The 20330-nt window shown below is 36.7% G+C and overlaps 3 protein-coding genes and 1 long non-coding RNA gene across 5 annotated transcripts in view; 3 read left to right on the plus strand and 1 right to left on the minus strand.

The window, feature by feature from the left end:
* Positions 1-15196, minus strand: part of LOC111779276 — a 26822-nt gene extending 11626 nt beyond the window's left edge. The window contains exons 1-4 of one of the 2 annotated variants that reach the window (XR_002812668.1): positions 15185-15196; positions 4251-4293; positions 4034-4090; positions 3869-3927 (exon numbers count right to left, since the gene is read on the minus strand). This is a non-coding gene — a long non-coding RNA (uncharacterized LOC111779276). Of the gene's footprint in view, positions 1-3868; positions 3928-4033; positions 4294-15184 lie in introns of both variants that reach the window. The other variant, XR_002812669.1, reaches the window with a different exon arrangement.
* LOC111779272 (subtilisin-like protease SBT1.5) lies at positions 393-3366 on the plus strand. Its single transcript, XM_023659390.1, has one exon. The coding sequence runs from the start codon at positions 745-747 to the stop codon at positions 3106-3108; it is 2364 nt and encodes a 787-aa protein (XP_023515158.1). The 5' UTR covers positions 393-744; the 3' UTR covers positions 3109-3366.
* On the plus strand, positions 8647-11439 carry LOC111779273 (ethylene-responsive transcription factor RAP2-12-like). The gene is made up of 3 exons (XM_023659391.1): positions 8647-9071; positions 9983-10921; positions 11054-11439. Exons 1-2 carry the CDS (start codon positions 8795-8797, stop codon positions 10870-10872), a joined length of 1167 nt encoding a protein of 388 aa, XP_023515159.1. The 5' UTR covers positions 8647-8794; the 3' UTR covers positions 10873-10921; positions 11054-11439.
* LOC111779274 (GDSL esterase/lipase 5-like) lies at positions 15118-18249 on the plus strand. The gene is made up of 5 exons (XM_023659392.1): positions 15118-15475; positions 15552-15673; positions 15793-16020; positions 16505-16760; positions 17910-18249. The coding sequence occupies exons 1-5, from the start codon at positions 15199-15201 to the stop codon at positions 18158-18160; spliced, it is 1134 nt and encodes a 377-aa protein (XP_023515160.1). The 5' UTR covers positions 15118-15198; the 3' UTR covers positions 18161-18249.
* Positions 18250-20330: the final 2081 nt, after the last annotated feature.

A 20330-nucleotide genomic window follows, 5' to 3' on the forward strand; every position in this document is an offset into this window, starting at 1 on the left:
AAAATTGATTAGGCAAACTAATAGACTTGAAACAAATCAATATATCATTTAAAAATAGAAAACTAAAAGTTAAAAGCTGTGTTTAATAATCATTTTTATTTTTAGTCAACAATTTCTTTTGTCACTTCCTGATCAAAAAAAAAAAAAAAAAACTTTAAACCCTTGTTTTATTTAAAAATTTTCAACTAAGAAACCCAAAATATTTCTAGCAACAATTTAAAAACAAAATCATCGTCAATCCATCACAACATATCAAACCCCACAATAAGAAATTGTTCTAAAATATCTCTAGAGCCTTAGAATTCAGAATTTTAACTTGATGAATAGGGTATGGCTAATGGAATGGATGGGACTTTCTTCCTTTTTGACCTTTTTTTTTTTGCCAACTAATTTCCCCTAAATTCCAAGGAATAGAAGTCCCAGAGTACTCTTTACTTGCAAATTAAATTTATACCAAAAGTTATCTAAAATAAGGAGTCGGAGTCCTTACTCTGCCCCTCGTCAAAGTTCGAACTTTCAGCATTCTACGCGGTTTTATTACTACAACTGTTGCCTCACTCACTCCCACTACAGCTACACTCCACATCCCCACGCATCTCTGCGTGCACTTCCTTTTTAAAGTTTTTCAGTGGCAGTGAGTGACAGCGCGTCGGCAGACCAGTGCCTGACCACCATCACCTCCTCCCTCCTCCATTGCTAAACCCTTCATTTCTCTCCTCTTTCTTTCTCTTTCTGTTCTCTCCCATGGCTGCTGCTCTTCTTCGAGCACTCGTCCTCTTCTCTCTCCTTCTCCCACTTTATTCTTCTTCTTCTTCCGCCGATGCTTCCAAGAAAACTTTCATTGTGCAGGTTCATGGAGATTCCAAGCCTTCCATTTTTCCAACTCACAAGCACTGGTACGAGTCATCTCTAGCCTCCATCACTTCCAATAAGGCTACATATGCTACTTCATCTTCTTCCAATGGACCCATCCTTCACACTTATGAAAATGTCTTCCATGGCTTCTCTGCAAAGCTCTCACCTTCTGAGGTTGAGAAGCTTCAAACCCTCCCTCACATCGCCTCCATCATCCCCGAACAGGTTCGCCATCCTCATACAACTCGTTCCCCTGAGTTCCTTGGCCTCAAGACTACCGATAGTGCTGGCTTGCTCAAAGAGTCCGACTTTGGATCTGACCTTGTGATCGGAGTTATCGATACGGGTATTTGGCCGGAGAGGCAGAGTTTCAACGACCGCGATCTGGGTCCTATTCCTTCCAAATGGAAAGGGCAGTGTGTTGCGGCTAAGGACTTTCCAGCCACTTCTTGCAACCGTAAACTTATTGGGGCTCGATTCTTCTGCAGTGGGTACGAGGCCACCAATGGAAAGATGAACGAGACCTCTGAGTACCGCTCGCCTCGAGATTCCGATGGCCATGGTACTCATACAGCGTCCATTGCTGCAGGCCGTTATGTGTTTCCAGCTTCAACTTTAGGCTATGCTCGTGGTAAAGCGGCTGGAATGGCTCCTAAGGCTCGTCTTGCTGCCTATAAAGTCTGCTGGAACGCCGGCTGCTACGACTCTGACATTCTTGCTGCGTTTGATGCTGCCGTTTCCGATGGTGTCGATGTTGTATCACTCAGCGTCGGCGGTGTGGTTGTGCCATACTATCTCGATGCCATCGCTATAGGGGCTTTTAGAGCGGTGGCAGCCGGCGTTTTTGTCTCGGCATCAGCCGGTAACGGTGGTCCAGGTGGGCTCACTGTGACTAATGTAGCACCGTGGGTTACAACAGTAGGAGCTGGAACCATGGATAGGGATTTTCCTGCTGATGTTAAATTGGGAAATGGAAGGGTAATACTTGGTACCAGTGTCTACGGCGGACCGGCTTTGGTTCCGGGTCGTTTGTATCCTCTTATTTATGCAGGAACCGAAGGCGGGGATGGGTATTCTTCGTCTCTATGCTTAGAAGGTTCATTAAACCCCAATTCGGTGAATGGAAAGATAGTACTATGTGATAGGGGCATCAATTCAAGAGCTGCTAAAGGTGAGGTTGTGAAGAAGGCTGGAGGATTGGGAATGATTTTAGCTAATGGGGTCTTTGACGGCGAGGGTTTAGTAGCTGATTGCCACGTACTACCAGCCACCGCCGTCGGTGCAACCGGCGGCGACGAGATTCGTAAGTACATTGCAGAAGCAGTGAAGTCTCAGTCACCGCCAACCGCAACAATTTTGTTCAAGGGAACTCGGCTTGGGGTCAGGCCAGCACCGGTTGTTGCTTCCTTTTCAGCTCGAGGTCCTAATCCAGAGTCCCCTGAAATCGTGAAGCCTGACGTGATTGCGCCTGGTTTGAACATTCTTGCTGCTTGGCCTGATAAAATTGGGCCTTCTGGAATTCCTACTGACAAGCGTGCCATAGAGTTCAACATACTTTCCGGTACGTCCATGGCCTGTCCTCATGTCTCTGGCTTGGCTGCTCTACTTAAGGCCGCACACCCAGGATGGAGTCCAGCAGCTATAAAATCAGCCCTAATGACCACTGCTTATACTTTGGACAACCGGGGTGAAACAATGTTGGACGAATCTTCAGGCAATACTTCCACGGTCTTGGACTTTGGGGCTGGTCATGTACACCCACAAAAGGCAATGGACCCTGGTTTAATCTATGACCTGAACACATATGATTATGTTGATTTCTTGTGTAATTCCAACTACACCGCTAAGAATATCCAAGTAATTACGGGGAAGATAGCAGATTGTAGCGGGGCAAAAAGGGCTGGCCATACTGGAAATTTGAATTACCCTTCATTGTCTGTGGTGTTTCAACAATATGGTAAGCATAAGATGTCTACACATTTCATAAGAACTGTGACTAACGTTGGGGACGCCAATTCAATCTATAAGGTAACAATAAAGCCACCAAGTGGAATTTCAGTGACAGTGGAGCCGGAAAGGCTGGCGTTTAGAAGGGTTGGGCAAAAGTTGAGCTTTTTGGTTAGGGTCCAAGCAATGGCTGTTAAACTTTCCGCTGGAAGCTCTAGCATGAAGAGTGGCTATGTAGTTTGGACTGATGGAAAGCACGTAGTCACCAGTACTTTGGTTGTCACCATGCAGCAACCTCTGCAGTAGGATTCCATAATTTTGCTCTTTCCAACTACCTAGTTTTCTTCTCTGTATGTACAATGGAAATGCTTTTCCTCTCTTCTTTTCTCTTAATATTTTTTGCTCTTTTTAAGTTTTCAATATCAGAAAACTGGTGGGGTTTGGTTTTGACACACGATTAAGGATGATGAGTATCTTTGGTTGTAAGACTATGGAGAGTGTTTGTAAAATAGTGTGTTTAGAAGCATAGACCAGAGATCAATGTGAAAAGTCTTTTCCCCGGAATCATCTTGTCGGTTGAATTTCGATTTCATCTAAAAGAACTGCTTTAAACAGCAAATGTGCTTTTGGTAATCCAATTTTTTAGTCAAAAGAGCATAGGCACACGTATGCTGAAAGCATTAAAAGCTTGTGGGATTCCTTGTAAAGGTGAATGGCCTGTCTAAGTAACCTCATTTTCTATTGTCTATTTGTAAGCTTGGAGTTGCTGCTCGCATTTCGGTTTTCCCTTTCCTAGTCCAGGAAACTCAAGAATGTATCTCTATATGATCGGTGAGTAATTTAGAATTTTGGATGTCGTTTCTTTTCACATGAATCCAGATTCCAGAGACTGTTTCTATAATAATTAACACGATTCATACGAGATTGACTATGGTGAAGTCTAGTACACTAACCTTTCATTAATCAAGCCTTTTCTCAAGTAAAGTACGCAGATGGAAACAAGTGATCACAAACTGTTTGATGAAATTCCTCTTAGTAAGTTCAAATTGCGAGAGAAGAAAGATACCTGGCGATGGTCCACAGTCAATCATCGGTGTAAAAGGCTGCATAACAGCAGATTATGAACTGGAAAAGAAAGTAAAAACATAAGCTACCGCCATATACCGATTGAATACGAACGAACAAGATGAAAAATGAGGAACCAATAATTAGGAGAAAAAAATCATATTACCTTTCCAGCTATTTGTTGGAATCGAATCCTCGATCGGCATGATCAGTTGTCGTTTCACTGTGAATTGAAATTATGAAAGCAAATTAACAAGAAAACAGCCTCCAATCCATAGCTTCGCTTTATACCCGTGACCATAACAAACGCGTTTTCATGATGATATGTGTCCGATTCTGCGAAACAAAAAGCTCACTCATCGAAAACAAGAAGGAAACATTACCTCTTCTGCAGTCTTCAATCTGAAAAAAAAAAAAAATTCAGAACTGTTCTTTCAGCCATTTCCCACCGAGCGATATTTTTCCCTCCATTTCTTCCCCCCTATGAACCGTCCCAGCAATTTTGTCTCGGCCCATAATTGGGCCTAGTCAGACGGGCCCATATATTCTAAATGGGCTTTGCGGTCCCATATGAAGCCCAGTAAATGGAAAGTTACAAGAATACCCCTAAAGTTGTTCAAATGGGCACCTCTCTTAATAAGACAAATTTTTATATGGACAAACTTTTTTTTTCATTATTATTATTAAATTATAAAGTTTGATCCATAAAAAAAAAATAATAATAATAAAATAATAATAAGATTTGTTGACTTCTATATTAGACAATATAAATTTATTTATTTTTTAATTTTATTTCAATTATTTTCTTTTCTTTTATTTCGTGCAGTCAAATGGTCAACCAATGGGTTAGTTACGAGGAAGTTAAAAAACAGTGACGGGACGGAGCTTCTCGTGATGTTATTGGATGGTGACCGAAGGTGGACACTGTCGCTGTCACTTTATCGCGAGAGATTATAATTTTGAAAAGCCCAAGCCCATAATCGAATATTTAATTGTTTTTTTTAATATAAATATATTTAGATTTTCTTAATTAAACGTTATTAAAATTTCTACTTTGTCTCCGGTTAATTTGTATATATAGTTTTAAATTATTTTTTTATATACCTAAAAAAAATATATATATATATGAAGTAGTCTGTTTGACGGCTTACTTCAAATATCAATCAAATAGGTTGATCAATAAGCTCAAACAGATTGAACCAATCGAATTTTAATCTTAGGTCAAGTTTAGATCGAGCCTAGACTACACTTCAAGCTCATATATGAGGTCGAGCTAGTAGATAAGTACTGATTCACGTAGTTTCTTCATCTATATTGAATGTTCATCGACCAACTTGGTTACACAATTTCTTCAGTCATCCATTTAATCCACGTCACTAATTTGTATTTTTTTTTTCATAATTTAGTGTTTAGAATATTCATAAATAATAAATAAAAATAAAATATGAAAATACTATTGAAAATGGGAGTAAAATAATATAAATAAATTTGAAATTAAGGACCAAATAAAAAATATATTAAAAATATATTTTCATTTTACTGTTATATCCTCCACTGCCATGAAATATTATCCAAGTCAGAGCTTTGACTTTATGTTTTTATCAATTTATCAATAGTTCATTTAAATTTCGTGATTTGGATAATTATTATTTAAGAAAAAGACAGTGCTTTCCTTTTTTTTTTTTTTTTTTTTTTTTTTTTTTTNTAAAATCAAATTCAGAGCCTACATATTTTTATTGATAATTTTTAAAAGATAAAATTCTATTTAATTTTTATTATTAATTATTTTTAAGGCGTGACTTCATTTAAATAATATTAATAATAATTTCAATGGAGGAAGGAAAATCGGGGTTTGTTGGATTTTGCTGCCTTATTATGACTCATAATTAAATTATAAATAGACAAAAATTAGAATATTCATTTACTCCATAATTTTTAAGTCAACGACGCGTCGTTTGTTTTTCGTGTAATTTCAACGCCGCTAATTCAATACAACTATTCAAATTTATACTAATTTCCAGCTCATTTTTAATGTTGAATTATAAATTTAATTTTATAATTAAAAAAAATTAGAATTTAAATTAGTCTTCTTTAATAAATTTTTGATTAAATAGGAAAGTTCTGACTTTTAAATGTAATTATTTTTCTAAATGGTAGGAATTAAATATGTAATTATTTATTTATTATTTTTAAATTTTCATTTATTATTAATTTTAAATGTTGGAAATTCAAAGAGAACAGGTCCTGGTATGTTTCAAGTCATTGTAACGACCCAAATCCATCCATAGTAGATATTGTCCTCTTTAAGCTTTCCCTCGAGGCTTTAAAACGCATCTACTAGAAGAAGATTTCCACTCCCTTGTAAATGGTGTTTTGTTCTCCTTCCCAACCAATGTGGAACATCACCATCCACCCCCCTTCAAGGCCCAGCGTCCTCGAGTGTTTTGTTCTTCTCCCCAACCAATGTGGGACATCACAAGGTGTTTTGTTCTCCTCCCCAATCAATGTGGGACATCACAAAGTGTTTTGTTCTCCTCCCCAACCAATGTGGAACATCACAAGGTGTTTTGTTCTCCTCCCCAACCAATGTGGAACATCACGATCCACCCCCCTTCAAGGCCTAGCGTCCTCGGGTGTTTTGTTCTTCTCTCCAACCAATGTGGGACATCACAAGGTGTTTTGTTCTCCTCCCCAACCAATGTGGAACATCACCATCCACCCCCCTTCAAGGCCCAGCGTCCTCGAGTGTTTTGTTCTTCTCCCCAACCAATGTGGGACATCACAAGGTGTTTTGTTCTCCTCCCCAATCAATGTGGGACATCACAAAGTGTTTTGTTCTCCTCCCCAACCAATGTGGAACATCACAAGGTGTTTTGTTCTCCTCCCCAACCAATGTGGAACATCACGATCCACCCCCCTTCAAGGCCTAGCGTCCTCGGGTGTTTTGTTCTTCTCTCCAACCAATGTGGGACATCACAAGGTGTTTTGTTCTCCTCCCCAACCAATGTGGAACATCACCATCCACCCCCCTTCAAGGCCCAGCGTCCTCGGGTGTTTTGTTCTTCTCCCCAACCAATGTGGGACATCACAAGGTGTTTTGTTCTCCTCCCCAATCAATGTGGGACATCACAAAGTGTTTTGTTCTCCTCCCCAACCAATGTGGAACATCACAAGGTGTTTTGTTCTCCTCCCCAACCAATGTGGAACATCACGATCCACCCCCCTTCAAGGCCCAGCGTCCTCGGGTGTTTTGTTCTTCTCCCCAACCAATGTGGGACATCACAAGGTGTTTTGTTCTCCTCCCCAATCAATGTGGGACATCACAAAGTGTTTTGTTCTCCTCCCCAACCAATGTGGAACATCACAAGGTGTTTTGTTCTCCTCCCCAACCAATGTGGAACATCACGATCCACCCCCCTTCAAGGCCCAGCGTCCTCGGGTGTTTTGTTCTTCTCCCCAACCAATGTGGGACATCACAAGGTGTTTTGTTCTCCTCCCCAACCAATGTGGGACATCACAATCCACCCCCCTTCAAGGCCCAGCGTCCTCGGGTGTTTTGTTCTCCTCCCCAACTAATGTAGGACATCACAATCCACCCCCTTCAGGGCCCAACGTCCTCAGTGTTTTGTTCTTCTCCCCAACCAATGTGGGACATCACAATCCACCCCCTTTCAGGGCCCAGCGTCCTCGCTGACACTCATTCCTTTCTCCAATTCGATGTGGGACATCCACCAAATTCACCCCCTTTGGGGCCCAACGTCCTTACTGGCACACCGCCTCATGTCTACCCCCTTCGGGGAACAGCAAGAAGGCTGACACATCGTTCGATGTCTGACTCTGATACCATTTGTAACGACCCAAATCCACCGCTAACAGATATTATCCTCTTTGAGCTTTCCCTTTCAATTTCTTCTCAAGGCTTTATATCGCGTATGTTAGGGGAAGGTTTCCACTCCCTTGTAAATGAAAAAAAAAAATTAAATTGATTAAAAAAAACGTGTTTATTGAACAACATGAAGAATAATATATTTTATTTTTCAAAGTAAAAAAGAAAATTACAATTTAATTTGAATAAGTAAATGAAAGTTAGGCTGCTCCTTTGAATCCCACAACCCATGAAGTGTACCACATGCAAAATGCTTCAAACTGAGAGAAAAACATTATGTGAAATACCCATTTTACCCTCACATATATTTTTAGTATTTAATCTTTTGTTTTTTATTCGATAGAGAATTAAGAAATTTGACCACCTCATCAATTATATATATTTAAAAAAAATAGATTTTTAAAATAATTATATATTTTTAGGAATTGGAAAATTAAATTATTATTAAATAAATTATAATAAGTATTATTATTTTCGTGTATATTATATAATATACTGATCTGGCCATTTATTAATCATGTAAATTAATATAATAATTAATTATAGAATTTATGGGTAATATTAAATAAGAGATTAAAATATATATATATTTTTTTAAATTAATAACTGAAATAGAAACTGCGGAGTTTATGGACGAGTCAAACTTAAAATTGGAGTAAAAATGTATTTTTCTCTAAAATAAGAAACAAGTTAAATAATTTCATATTTGGAAAAATAAAAATAAAAATAAAAATAAAAATGAAAATGCTATTTTGTCGTGGAGTCGACTACGTAAAGTATGTGACGACATAAAGGAGAGGGGCAAAATGGGGATTTTGCAGTAGATGGGCCCCACGAGTAATGTGCCAACTCTTCCGACTTTCTTACCAAGAAACCTAAGTTGATTAAAACCCTAAAATTAATTCACTTCCCGACAACCAATATTCCATTTCATTTCAAAGTTCTTCAAATTTTTCTCTCAGATTTCGGTAAACCATCAATTTTCCCACTCTTTTTTCTCTGTCAAAATCTTTTCAGTTCAACTCTTTTCCTTCTTGAATAATGTGTGGAGGTGCTTTAATTTCTGGTTTCATTCCGACGACTCGCTCCCGGCGAGTCACCGGTGAACACCTTTGGCCCAATTTGAATAAACCTGGCTTCGGAAGTCAGTTGTCGAAGCCGGTTAAGTCCAGTATTGTTGATATTGACGATGATTTCGAGGCCGATTTCCAGCACTTCAAGGATGAATCAGATTTGGAATTGGACGATGGAGAGCTCGTCGATGTCAAACCCTTTGCATTCTCTGCTGGTAGAAATCCTTCCGTTCCTTCTGCTCGTGGTAACTTTCTTTCTCTAATTCGTTTGTTTTTACGCTTTGTCTTCTGGTATTGATTTTGAGTCTTACTGCTTTTTTGAAGTCGATCGTTTATCTGATTTCTGTTGAATAAATAGTGGTTTTTGATGCATGGCCTTCGGTTGTTCACTTTCTGTTTCAACATTCTGCTGGTTTGAGGTAGATCTGTTTTGGCCGTCTAGATTTTGGTGGATGTTTAGGATAATATGGTCTTATGTGTGGAAATTTCACTTTCTGATCATTCGGTCTCAAAGTGCAGAAACGAATTCTTTTGAGGAACAAACTGAGACCATTTTATTGATTTAAAAAGAAAAAAATAAGGACGGGGCACCAGATCCAGCCAATAGCTGTGGATTATCATTTTTATTTGATTGCAATCAAGCTTCTCCCTTCCAATTGAACACATATTGATGAAATTAACACATAATTGAACTTATTATATGATGTTCACTGCTTTTCGAAATTTTTTATCCATTTAATTTTCTATATAAATGAAAATTCGTTTGAGTTGTCAATATTTCTGGATCGGCTAACGTAATTGCTAGACAAGTTGTTGCTTAGTGGTATTCATCTAATTGGTTGGTCATTCATAAAATGCTTGAAACCTAATTCTTGGACTCTCGCTTTATTCTTTCTTTCTATCTTTCTTTCTTTTTTGGTGGTCCTTCCAATTATTCATCTTACTGTAGCTAATGAGTGTTTTGAAAAACGTGAATCATCAGTAAACTTTTCCAAACATTTTCAACATATCTGTCGTTTGTAGTTTCTAGATCCCTTAAATTCTTTTATTTCGTCGTTATAGGAATTGATTCAATTTTGTTAGTATGTTTTTCTCTCCTCCTGATATGTGCATTCTTTCTTCCTCACTGTTTTAATAAGATTTATATACTCTGCAGCCTCAAAATCTGTAGAATTCTCTGGACAAGCTGAAAAATCTTCAAAAAGAAAGCGAAAGAATCAGTACAGGGGAATCCGACAGCGACCATGGGGTAAATGGGCAGCAGAAATTCGTGACCCCCAGAAAGGAGTCCGTGTGTGGCTTGGAACCTTTAATACTGCTGAAGAAGCTGCTCGAGCTTATGATGCTGAAGCACGACGAATTCGAGGAAAGAAAGCTAAGGTCAATTTCCCCAATGAAGCTCCACAAACTAGTGGAAAGCGTTCAGCAAAAACAAACCTTCAGGAACCACTTGCCAAAACTAGCTTGACAAGGACCCAACCAAATCTAATCCAGAACAATGATTTTGTGAATAGCTCTGATGAAGAATACTATAGAACCATGGGATTCCTGGAGGAAAAACCACTTGCAAATCAACTCGTCAACATGAACTCATTCCATGCCAATGGAGACGTTGCAATAAAAACCAGCCCACCTTCTTCTGATGTTTCCCCCATGTACTTCAATTCAGATCAAGGGAGCAACTCCTTTGATTACTCTGACTTTGGATGGGGAGAGCAGGGTGCAAAAACTCCTGAAATCTCGTCTACTCTTTCAGCTGCCATGGAAAATCAAGAATCTTACTTTGTGGAGTCTGCTTCTCCAAGGAAAAAAGTCAAGTATAGCTCAGAGAATATGGTACCTCAAGGCTCTGAAAAGACCCTATCTGAGGAGCTGTCTTCTTTTGAGTCAGAGATGAAAAATTTCCAGATGCCATATCTTGATGGTGGCTGGGATACATCCATGGATGCCTTCCTTGCTGGAGAGACGGGGAACCAGGATGGCGAAAACTCAGTCGACCTTTGGACTTTTGACGATCTTACAGCAATGATCAGCAGTGTCTTCTAAGCAATTCTTGTCCACCTTGCTAGGTTATGTAAATAAAAGCTACATATTAGTGAGTTCGACATCTTTATCAGTTTCTCCCAAGTCTTCCTGATTTTTTATAAAACTGCATACTCCTTCAGGATGAATCTCCTTTATTTTGCTTGTTAAAACTTGAAATGTCTCACATAAAAACTTATTGCAGGAACATTTGTCTGCCATCTGTCACGGGAATGGACGAGAGAAAGAGATCTGCCTGCATAAGCAATGACCTAACGAACATGGCCATTGGTGTGTATGTTCAATGTGAGGGCACATAGTAACTACTTGGTAGGCTCCTTTTCATGTTTCGAGACCACACTATGGGAAACTCAAAACTAATATATGCTTGTACTGATAAACTATGCTATGGATGTTGAAAACTTGTTGAATCTCAATTCTACCTTTTGTGTTTGTATGAATGATGGATGGTTGTTCCCATTCCCTTCCATATCTCTTCGATATTCTATAACATTCATAAACAGAAACCGAAAAGGTTCTATTTTTGTTCTGTACTAAGGAAATGTGCAATAAAAATGTCTGTTTGGTGCATAAGTTTCTGAATGAAACTTCTCTGACCCAAAGGAAGCCAGCCATAGCTAGAGTTTAGATCATTTTCATTGTTTCATCTGTGTCAGTAATTGCGAGTATTTTCTTTTTCTTTTTTATAAATGAGTTGCAGCTTGAAAAGCCTGTAAGATCTGTGGAGAAGGGCATGGGGAATTCAGAGGAAAGGCAGTGGACAATCAGTGGCTATGGTTAGTTCAAAACTCAACAAAGCCAGTGATGTGCCGTTCCTTGAGCATCCCATCCCATCCCATCCCATCCCATCGTATTGCTTGGCCCTACTCTCCAACTCACGTGCTTTCTTCTGTAAGAGGTACTTCTTCCTATTCTCTATGCTGTTTGTTCATTGTTGCATGTGATTTGATTCGACCCTTTTCCACTCTGAATATTTTATTAGTTTGCTTTTTCTGTAAAATGCCATAGTTTTTATTTTCAGGGTTTAGATTTTAAAAGAAATGTTTCCTTTAGAGATGATAGGACAATGACATCTCATCAGAAATTCTCTATATACTTCAAAAGTTGTTTTTGATCTGTCCTTATCCGTTTTGAGATTCAAAATGAACAAGAAGTTGCTCTTTTTTGTCAAAATACCAAAATCATTGCTTTTCCTTTTTTATCAACTTTAATATTTTTATCTTTCGTGATTGAGTTGCTTTCATTATTTCTCTTTTGAAATATGGTTCTTATTGTAATGTTACCAAATTAGTGTTTGCCATTTGTAGATATAGCAACTTTTTTAGAAAAAATTTACAAGTATGGTAGGTCTCTTCAATGATTTTTCCTTATTTTAAAGAGGTGAGAAGCTGGAGGTTGTAGGTGGTCCAACTCCAAGATTGTAGACATAGTAAGATTAACAGTTGAATGAACAACCTATATACATACCAAACAGCCTCTACCTCTGACGCTAACCACGTCGATGCCTTCTCCGGTCGTTTCCCCTCTAATTCCAACTCAATTGTCACCCTCACCCCCGCTCCGAAATCTCCATCTCCGACGACTAGTTTGCCTACTGCAGCTCCTCCAAGCTCCAGTCCTACTTATTGCTTCTCCTCCATTTGCGCCCGAAGGATTACCAAAAGAAAACCTAACTCGATTGGCATCACACATCCTATGGATTCAAATTCTAGCCTCTCCAAGCTCCAGTCCTACTCTTTCTAGGTCTTGTTGATTGTCCTATTGTTCCTCCCATGGCTTCTCCTCCATCTATGCCCGAAGGATTGCCATAAGAAAACCTATCTCGATTGGCATCACACATCCTATAGATTCAAATTCTAGCTTCTCCAAGCTCCAGTCCTACTCCCTCTAGGTCTCCGGTTGATTGTCCTAGTGCCCCTCCCATCGCTTCTCCTTCATCTATGCCCTAAGGATTGCCATAAGAAAACCTAACTCAATTGGCATCACACATCCTATGGATTCAAGTTCTCGCTCCCACGTGTTTGTGAATTGAAAAACAAAATTCAAAATTTTGAAATGGAGTTACACGTTATAAAGTATAAGGTCTACATAGTCAAACTCAATTTATTTTAATTTGAGAATATTTAAATGAGTAAGTCCTCTAGGCCCAATTACTATTTCAAGATACAAATGTTCATCCCATCATATGAATTAAAAAAAAAAAACTATATTTATATTTAATTTTTTTGGAAATGATTAGCTTTTATGGTTGATTATAATCATGGCTGCATTTGGGTTTGTTTTTCATAAGGGTTCAAAGTAATCATAGAATTAGTCTTTTTCTTGTTTGTTAAAACTTATTATTCATTCATTTATCTCAAAGCACCTTTCAGATTCTTCTTAGTGTATAATCGGTAGCCTTTTAAATCAACTTTATACAAAATTTGTATATTCTCTGATTAAAATTTAAATGTTATAATCTTATCCTTCTATGTATGTATATGTATATGTATATGTATTCACATCTATTTCATCATAAATCAATAACATTTTGATCTGATGCAATTACATTTTCTAAACTTTTATTAATTTTTAAATCATTAATTTATAATAAAATAGATGTTAAATGTCAATATAAAAATGTATACTATTGAAATTTTTCCTAGTAGACACGCTCTACGTGTTAAAGACGGTCGATAGATACATTTCTCGTAATAGAGTATGCATCAAGAGTTCAATTAAGATTAAGGCGTTATAACTAATGCGGTTAACATATAGAACAAGAGGTTAGACCTATGTGCACCCAAGGATTGGTTAAGCGAAGGGCTAACCTAGAATGTCCTGGAATTGAGAAATGGAGTTTAAACCGCTTGGACGCTCTAAGAACTTAATAAACTTCCACGGTGTCTTAATATGATTTAAGTAGCATACAGAATCACGAAATTAGTTGAATTACTATTGAGGGTAAAGTTGAGTTAGGGTTGCTGCTCTAATCCTGTTAAATCGGTTCATGAGAAGAACTATGGACTACATAAGTAGTTAATTCAAGATATGGACCCCTATTGAGCGTAGAAGCAGGCGAACGTATAAACCAATCCTAGTTAGACTAAGGATTACACAAGTAAGTGTCAGGATGAAAGCTCCTATTGAGTGTAGGAACGAGTTAAGGCCGACGTCGCAACTTCGTAAACCGATCTTGGAAGAGATTAGGGACTATGTAGGCAGGTGTTTTAGTATGAACACTTCTATTGAGTGTAGGAACGGGTCAAGGTCAACGTCGTGACGCCGTAAACCAGTCCCAAAGAGGGACTAGGGACTACATAGAAAGACGATCAATGAAGAATCAATTGGAGCTTGGAGACCTACACAGTAGCTTAGAGCACTGTAATGGTTGAGCCCAAATTTCTTATAGACCAATGGAAAGTTGTGAGAGCCTATTAAGAGAAGGAAGCAATGAGAGCTTAGAGGTTGATTGCTTACTTATTGAGTATATTTTTTATAATCACTCATTTCCCGTTTCCCCTTTCCTACTAAGAGAAGGAAGCAATGAGAGATAATGAGAGCCTACAGGTTGATTGTTTATATTTTTTATACTCACTCCTTTCCCCTTTCTTATTTAGGTACCAGTCAAAGTGGGAGAGGTGCTCGAGAGCTACACTGTCACAAAGGGGTACGTTCCAGAGTGTCAATCCGTTTTTACATTTTGGATTCTTTTATATTTTGTTTTATAATTTTCCCTATTTGTAAAATCTTGTACAACATCGTCTTTGTTGTTTTTCTAATTTAAATTATTTTTTTTATCTTATTTGTTTTCGCTTACGTCTTTTTAGTTTCAATTTGATTTTCAAAACCTAAAAGATTCATGTCGTGACAATTTACTTCTCATTCCATTTTACGGTAGTAAATTGTCACAACTAAGTAAATAAATGGTAAATAAATGAATTGAAACCACATCTAACTAACAACAAACCTCTTTTTTGGTAACTCAATCCTATGAACTCGAGTAATTTTTTTATGGATACGAACATAAAATTTTAAATTTATGATCCTTAAAATCATTACGTAGGAAACAAGAAAACAAAATATTATTATTATTATTTTCTCATATAGTACAAAACAATCAACCTCATTGCAATGACTTCTTCAAATAATAATTTTCCACTACTATAATCCATAAAATGAGTCAATAATATTCGGTCATTAGAATATAAAAATATAAAAAATATTTTTTTAAAAACAATTATTTTATTTTAAATTCAATCAGAATATCATAATAATAATGTTCGAGTTCACTCTGTTCTATTATATCGTTACAAGAACACGAAAAGAATAATACCTCTCCGTTGATTAATGTCAGAAGAGATGAAGATTTCAAACGTCCATTTCTTTTTCAAAATCTTCTTCACGATTCTCTTCACCTCACATGGATCTCAAATCGGCGACATTCCTTCATCGAACAATGGCGTCGCCTTCTTCGTCTTCGGCGATTCCCTTCTCGATCCTGGAAACAACAACTTCATCAACACTACCGAGGATTTCCGCGCCAATTTCACGCCCTATGGCGAAACTTTCTTCAACTCTCCGACCGGAAGATTCTCCGATGGCCGTCTCATACCAGACTTCATCGGTAAATCTCAAAACAGAAACTGAACTAAAACTCTGACTCGTTTCGTTTTCGTTCTTACAGGATTCTTTTTTTTCAGCGGAGTACGCCAATCTGCCTCTGATTCCAGCGTATTTAGATCCTCACAACAATCTCTACATCCATGGCGTCAATTTTGCATCCGGTGGAGGCGGCGCTTTAGTCGAAACTCACCAAGGATTCGTACGAATCAATATCAGTCGATCGATCAAACCGCATCGACTTTCCTCTTCGCGTTTTTCTTTTTCTCTGCGGATTTCAATGCATTTTCCGGAAATTGACTGCATCGATTTGAATTTCAGGCTATAAACATTGAAACTCAACTTAGGTATTTCAAGAAGGTGGAGAGGTCGTTGAGGAAGAAGCTCGGTGATGCCAGAGCCAGTAGCTTGCTCTCGGACTCTGTTTATATGTTCAGTATCGGAGGAAACGATTACATCGTCGCTTTTGAAGGTTCTCCTGTTCTTGAAAAGTACACTGAAATCGAGTACGTGAACATGGTGATCGGGAACGTAACATCCGTCCTCCAAGTAAGTTCGACTCTGATTATTTTCCCTCCTCAATTCCATCTAATCTCAAGTTTCAATTCCGTTCTTATTGCTATTTAAATTTAAATTTAGTTTAGATAATTTCATTTGTTTCAACTGAATCCAAACTTATCCCGTCAAACTACGTTCCATAGGAATTGTATGATCAATTATTGATGTTATTTTCTGTTCTTAGAATTTGGATCAGTTTTCTTACAATATCGATTCAACTTTTAATGACTAGTTGACATTGAAACTAGAGCCAAATGATTAAAAAAAAAAAAAAACTAGTTGATCTTCCGATGGAGTAGAACACAATTGAAAACTAGTCCTGAAATTTAACCAAATCGTAGAAAGAAAACTTGTCGAATTAAATCATAAACACCAAATTGAAAATTTCAGAACCTTGCCGATTTGAATCTGAAATTACTTCAGAAGGTTTTTGGAAATGGTTTGATTTCAGTAATGTAATTGTTTGATGAGATAGGAAATATACAAGAAAGGAGGAAGGAAATTTGCATTTCTGGCAGTGCCTCCTTTAGGTTGTATGCCGCACACGAGATTGATGAAAGTGGGCGGCCATGGAAGCTGTTGGGATGAAGCTTCAGCGCTTGCAAGGCTTCACAACAAACTGCTTCCTGCTGCTCTTCAGAAGCTTGCCCACGATCTCCAAGGATTCAAATACACCCTTGCTGATACCTACAATATGCTTCAAACCAGAATCGACAACCCTTCAAAATATGGTAACCAACTCTTTTCCTCTTCCATTAATCTTTCCATGTTTCTTAAATTTTCTCTATTAAGATTTGTCTCTGAAAAAAGATTATAATCTTACTCTACATCTAGATCTTATATATGGAGTTAGAATCTTTTGAGTCAATGTTTAAGTTAGACAACATTAAACATAGGTACTATCTTTATGGGTAAAGATTAAACATTTTGAGTTATGAATTATTGAGGATTAGATTAGGGTTTGTAAGATCCCACGTTGGTTGGATGGTTGGAGAAAGGAACGAAGCATTCGAGTGTGGAAATCTCTCTCTAGTAAACGCATTTTAAAACCGTGAGGCGACGACGATACATAACGGCCAAAGCAGATAATATCTGCTAACGATGGGTTTGTGCTGTTACAAATTGTATGAAAGCTAGATATTAGACTCTATGTTAGTGCTTGTTGGGCTCCCAAGAGGAGTGGATTGTGAAATCCCACATCGGTTGGAGAGAGGAATGAAACATTCTTTATGTGTAAGCTTCTCTTCAGCATACGCGTTTAAATTTTTTTGGAATGAAGCATTTTTAAAGGTGTGTAAACCTCTCCCTACAAGACCCGTTTTAAAAATCTTGAGGTGAAGCCTGAAAGGAAAGCTCAAGTGGGTTTGTGCTGTTACAATTGGTATCAGAGCCAGACATTGGACGGTGTGTCAGCAAGAACTCTGGGTTTCCAAAGAGGGTGGATTGTGAGATCCCACATCGGTCGGAGAGAAGAATGAAGCATTATTTAGAAAGAGGTGTAAACCTCTCCCTAGCAAACGCGTTTAAAAATCTTGAAATGAAGCATTCTTGTAAACCTTTCCCTAGAAGACGTGTTTTAAAAATCTTGAGGTGAAGCCCGAAAGAAAAGCCTAAATGAGTTTGTGCTTATACAAATGGTATCAGAGCTAGACATTTGACGGTATGTCAGTGAGAACGCTGGGCTCCCAAGGAGAGTGGATTGTCAGCGAGAACGCTGGATTCTCAAGGATGGTGGATTGTGAGATCCCACATCGGTTGGAGATAGGAACGAAGCATCTCCCTAGCATACACGTTTTAAAAATCTTGAAGGTAAGTCCGAAAGAAAAGTCTAAAGAGAATCATACCTACTAACGATGATGTTGTGACGTATTTGGATGAAGGTTTGAAGGATGGAAGAAGAGCATGCTGTGGAAGTGGAGAATTGAGAGGAATATATAGCTGTGGAGGAATGAGAGGACAAAGAGAATTTGAGTTATGTGAAAATCCCAATGAATATCTGTTCTTCGACTCTTACCATCCCAATGAAAGAGCTTATGAGCAGTTTGCAAAGCTGATATGGAATGGAGATGCCCAATTCATTAACCCTTCCAACCTCAAACAATTCTTTCAATGTGGATCATCACAAGCTTGAACTCCATCTGTACCTATCACTAAATAAAGTTTCAAAATAACTAAGAAACTCGTTCTAAATTAAACGTTTAATTAGTTTCGTTTTATAAACATTAGTATCTGAAATTTACTATCGGAATATAGTTCAATAGATAAAACATCAATTATAGATATCATATAAAGTCAATATTTCAACTCTACAGGTCAAACTTAATAGTTAGGATATATTTTCAAAATGTTTTTAAAGGTCCGAGATTTTTTTTTTTAAATTTTTAATTTATGAATATTATTGAAACAAATGTATTTATGGATATTTTTTTTAAAAAAAAAAATTTAGGGATATTATCATGAAAAAATTCATAATTTAGAGGCCAAAAATATATATATTGTGTTATTAGATCATGAAAAATATTTGCAATTTTGAGATTTTAAATCATAATGAAAATTAATTATTATTATTATTATTATTATTTCCTTTTCAAAATTATTGTCAGAAATGAAGGGATCTTCATATGAAAAACTTTATTTTATTTTTTTTAATAAACTGATTAATATTGATTCTCTACTGAGTTTTCTGTTTCCTCTTCAATTACAATCACATGTGAATCACATTAACTTGTCGTCTCATGTTCATCAACATCTAACTCCCATTAATTTTTCCATTATCTACAATATTTTTATGATTTTTTTTTTAAATAAAAGTAAAATTCATCGTTTAATTTTGTCGGTGGGAGACCTTATCCTCTAAACCGTGCTTAGATTGATACCATATTTAAGCTTCATAGAGGGCACATCGAACTATGTTCAATTTTGGCTACGTGTTTAAATGAATTAAGGGTGTTCATATGACTCGACTCGACTACCCAACTAAAACCATAAAGATTGAGTTGGATTAGATAAATATAATATATATATATATATATATATATATATATATATATATATATATATATATATTTCGATTTGGGTTGGGTTTGATTTTCAAAAAATAAAAAATTCAGTTTGATTTATAGGTTGACATTTTTTGTCTCAACTCAACCCACTAAAAAATAGGGTCCAACCCTACTTTACTTTTAAAAAATTAATATAACATGTATTGATTTAAAAAAAAAATAATAAAAGAATAACCCGACAACCCAACCCAACCTAACTCATTCTGAAAATAGACGGTTGGGTGAATATTTGATTAATCCACCACACCTAAATGACGTGAAAGTTATGAAAGTTATCTTATTTATAATCAAATAAATTACAATGATTTGGAAATAGTAATAAATGGAAATAACAATAAACGGAAAGATACCTGAAGACAAATATTAGATATTTGTTTTATAATAAAATATCAAATATAATATATATGGGTAAACTATAATTTATTACTAAATATCCTTAACAGGTTGGATTGAGTTGTGAACTCTAATCGAGTTCCTCAAGTCACCAACTTAACCATCCCGAAAATTTGAATAAGTCTAAAAGATTTTTCCAACCCAACTCGTGTACACCTCTAATAATAATATATAAAAATACGATAAGACCACACCTACACGTTTATTATCTTGATTACAACAACGAAGACTTTCTTAATCATATAAATTATTATTTCGGTTAATAAATTAAGCAATCAAAGTTATATTAAACGTCAAGGCAAGCTCTATAACATTTTTTTTTCCAGTCATTTTCTAAAAAGATAAAGAATCTAAAACCAAGAATATAACAATATAATGTATATCTTCAAAGTGAAGGCATCAAATATTTTTTTTAAAAGCATATAATAAAATAGAATATTTCATAAAATAATTGTACATATTCCATTTTTTTAACTTAGGCTCAAAGTCACTCAAATAAATAAACAAATAAAACTCTCTCTATCTTTATATATATATATATATATATTTATTTATTTATTTATTTATTTATTTATTTAAATTATGATTTAAAGAAGTAAAAGCTGCAAGTGGGAGATCCCACTTTCCCCAACCCTTTCAATCTCAAATCCCCTATTTTAAGTATTGGTTTGTGTGTCATCTTATTAGGTAACCCATTTTTTTTTATTATTTTTATTTAGCTTAACCCGAGCAACCCGAGAATGAAGAATTCGATCCACCCGAATTATCTAACCCAAATCAGAAAGGTTGAGTTGGGTTAAGTTGGGTTCGCGGGTTGGCACTTTTTTGGTCAAGTCAATCTACCTA

The sequence above is a fragment of the Cucurbita pepo genome, chromosome LG17 (genome assembly GCF_002806865.2).
Source record: "Cucurbita pepo subsp. pepo cultivar mu-cu-16 chromosome LG17, ASM280686v2, whole genome shotgun sequence".
Taxonomy (NCBI): Eukaryota; Viridiplantae; Streptophyta; class Magnoliopsida; order Cucurbitales; family Cucurbitaceae; genus Cucurbita; species Cucurbita pepo.

Excerpts from the sequence above, each read along its gene's own strand:
- LOC111779272 (XM_023659390.1), top strand. The coding sequence starts at position 745 with ATGGCTGCTGCTCTTCTTCGAGCACTCGTCCTCTTCTCTCTCCTTCTC.
- LOC111779273 (XM_023659391.1), top strand. The coding sequence starts at position 8,795 with ATGTGTGGAGGTGCTTTAATTTCTGGTTTCATTCCGACGACTCGCTCC. Across the intron at positions 9,072-9,982 it reads TTCCGTTCCTTCTGCTCGTG|CCTCAAAATCTGTAGAATTC; the intron begins GTAACTTTCTTT and ends TATACTCTGCAG.
- LOC111779274 (XM_023659392.1), top strand. The coding sequence starts at position 15,199 with ATGTCAGAAGAGATGAAGATTTCAAACGTCCATTTCTTTTTCAAAATC. Across the intron at positions 15,476-15,551 it reads TCTCATACCAGACTTCATCG|CGGAGTACGCCAATCTGCCT; the intron begins GTAAATCTCAAA and ends CTTTTTTTTCAG. Across the intron at positions 16,021-16,504 it reads ACGTAACATCCGTCCTCCAA|GAAATATACAAGAAAGGAGG; the intron begins GTAAGTTCGACT and ends TTGATGAGATAG.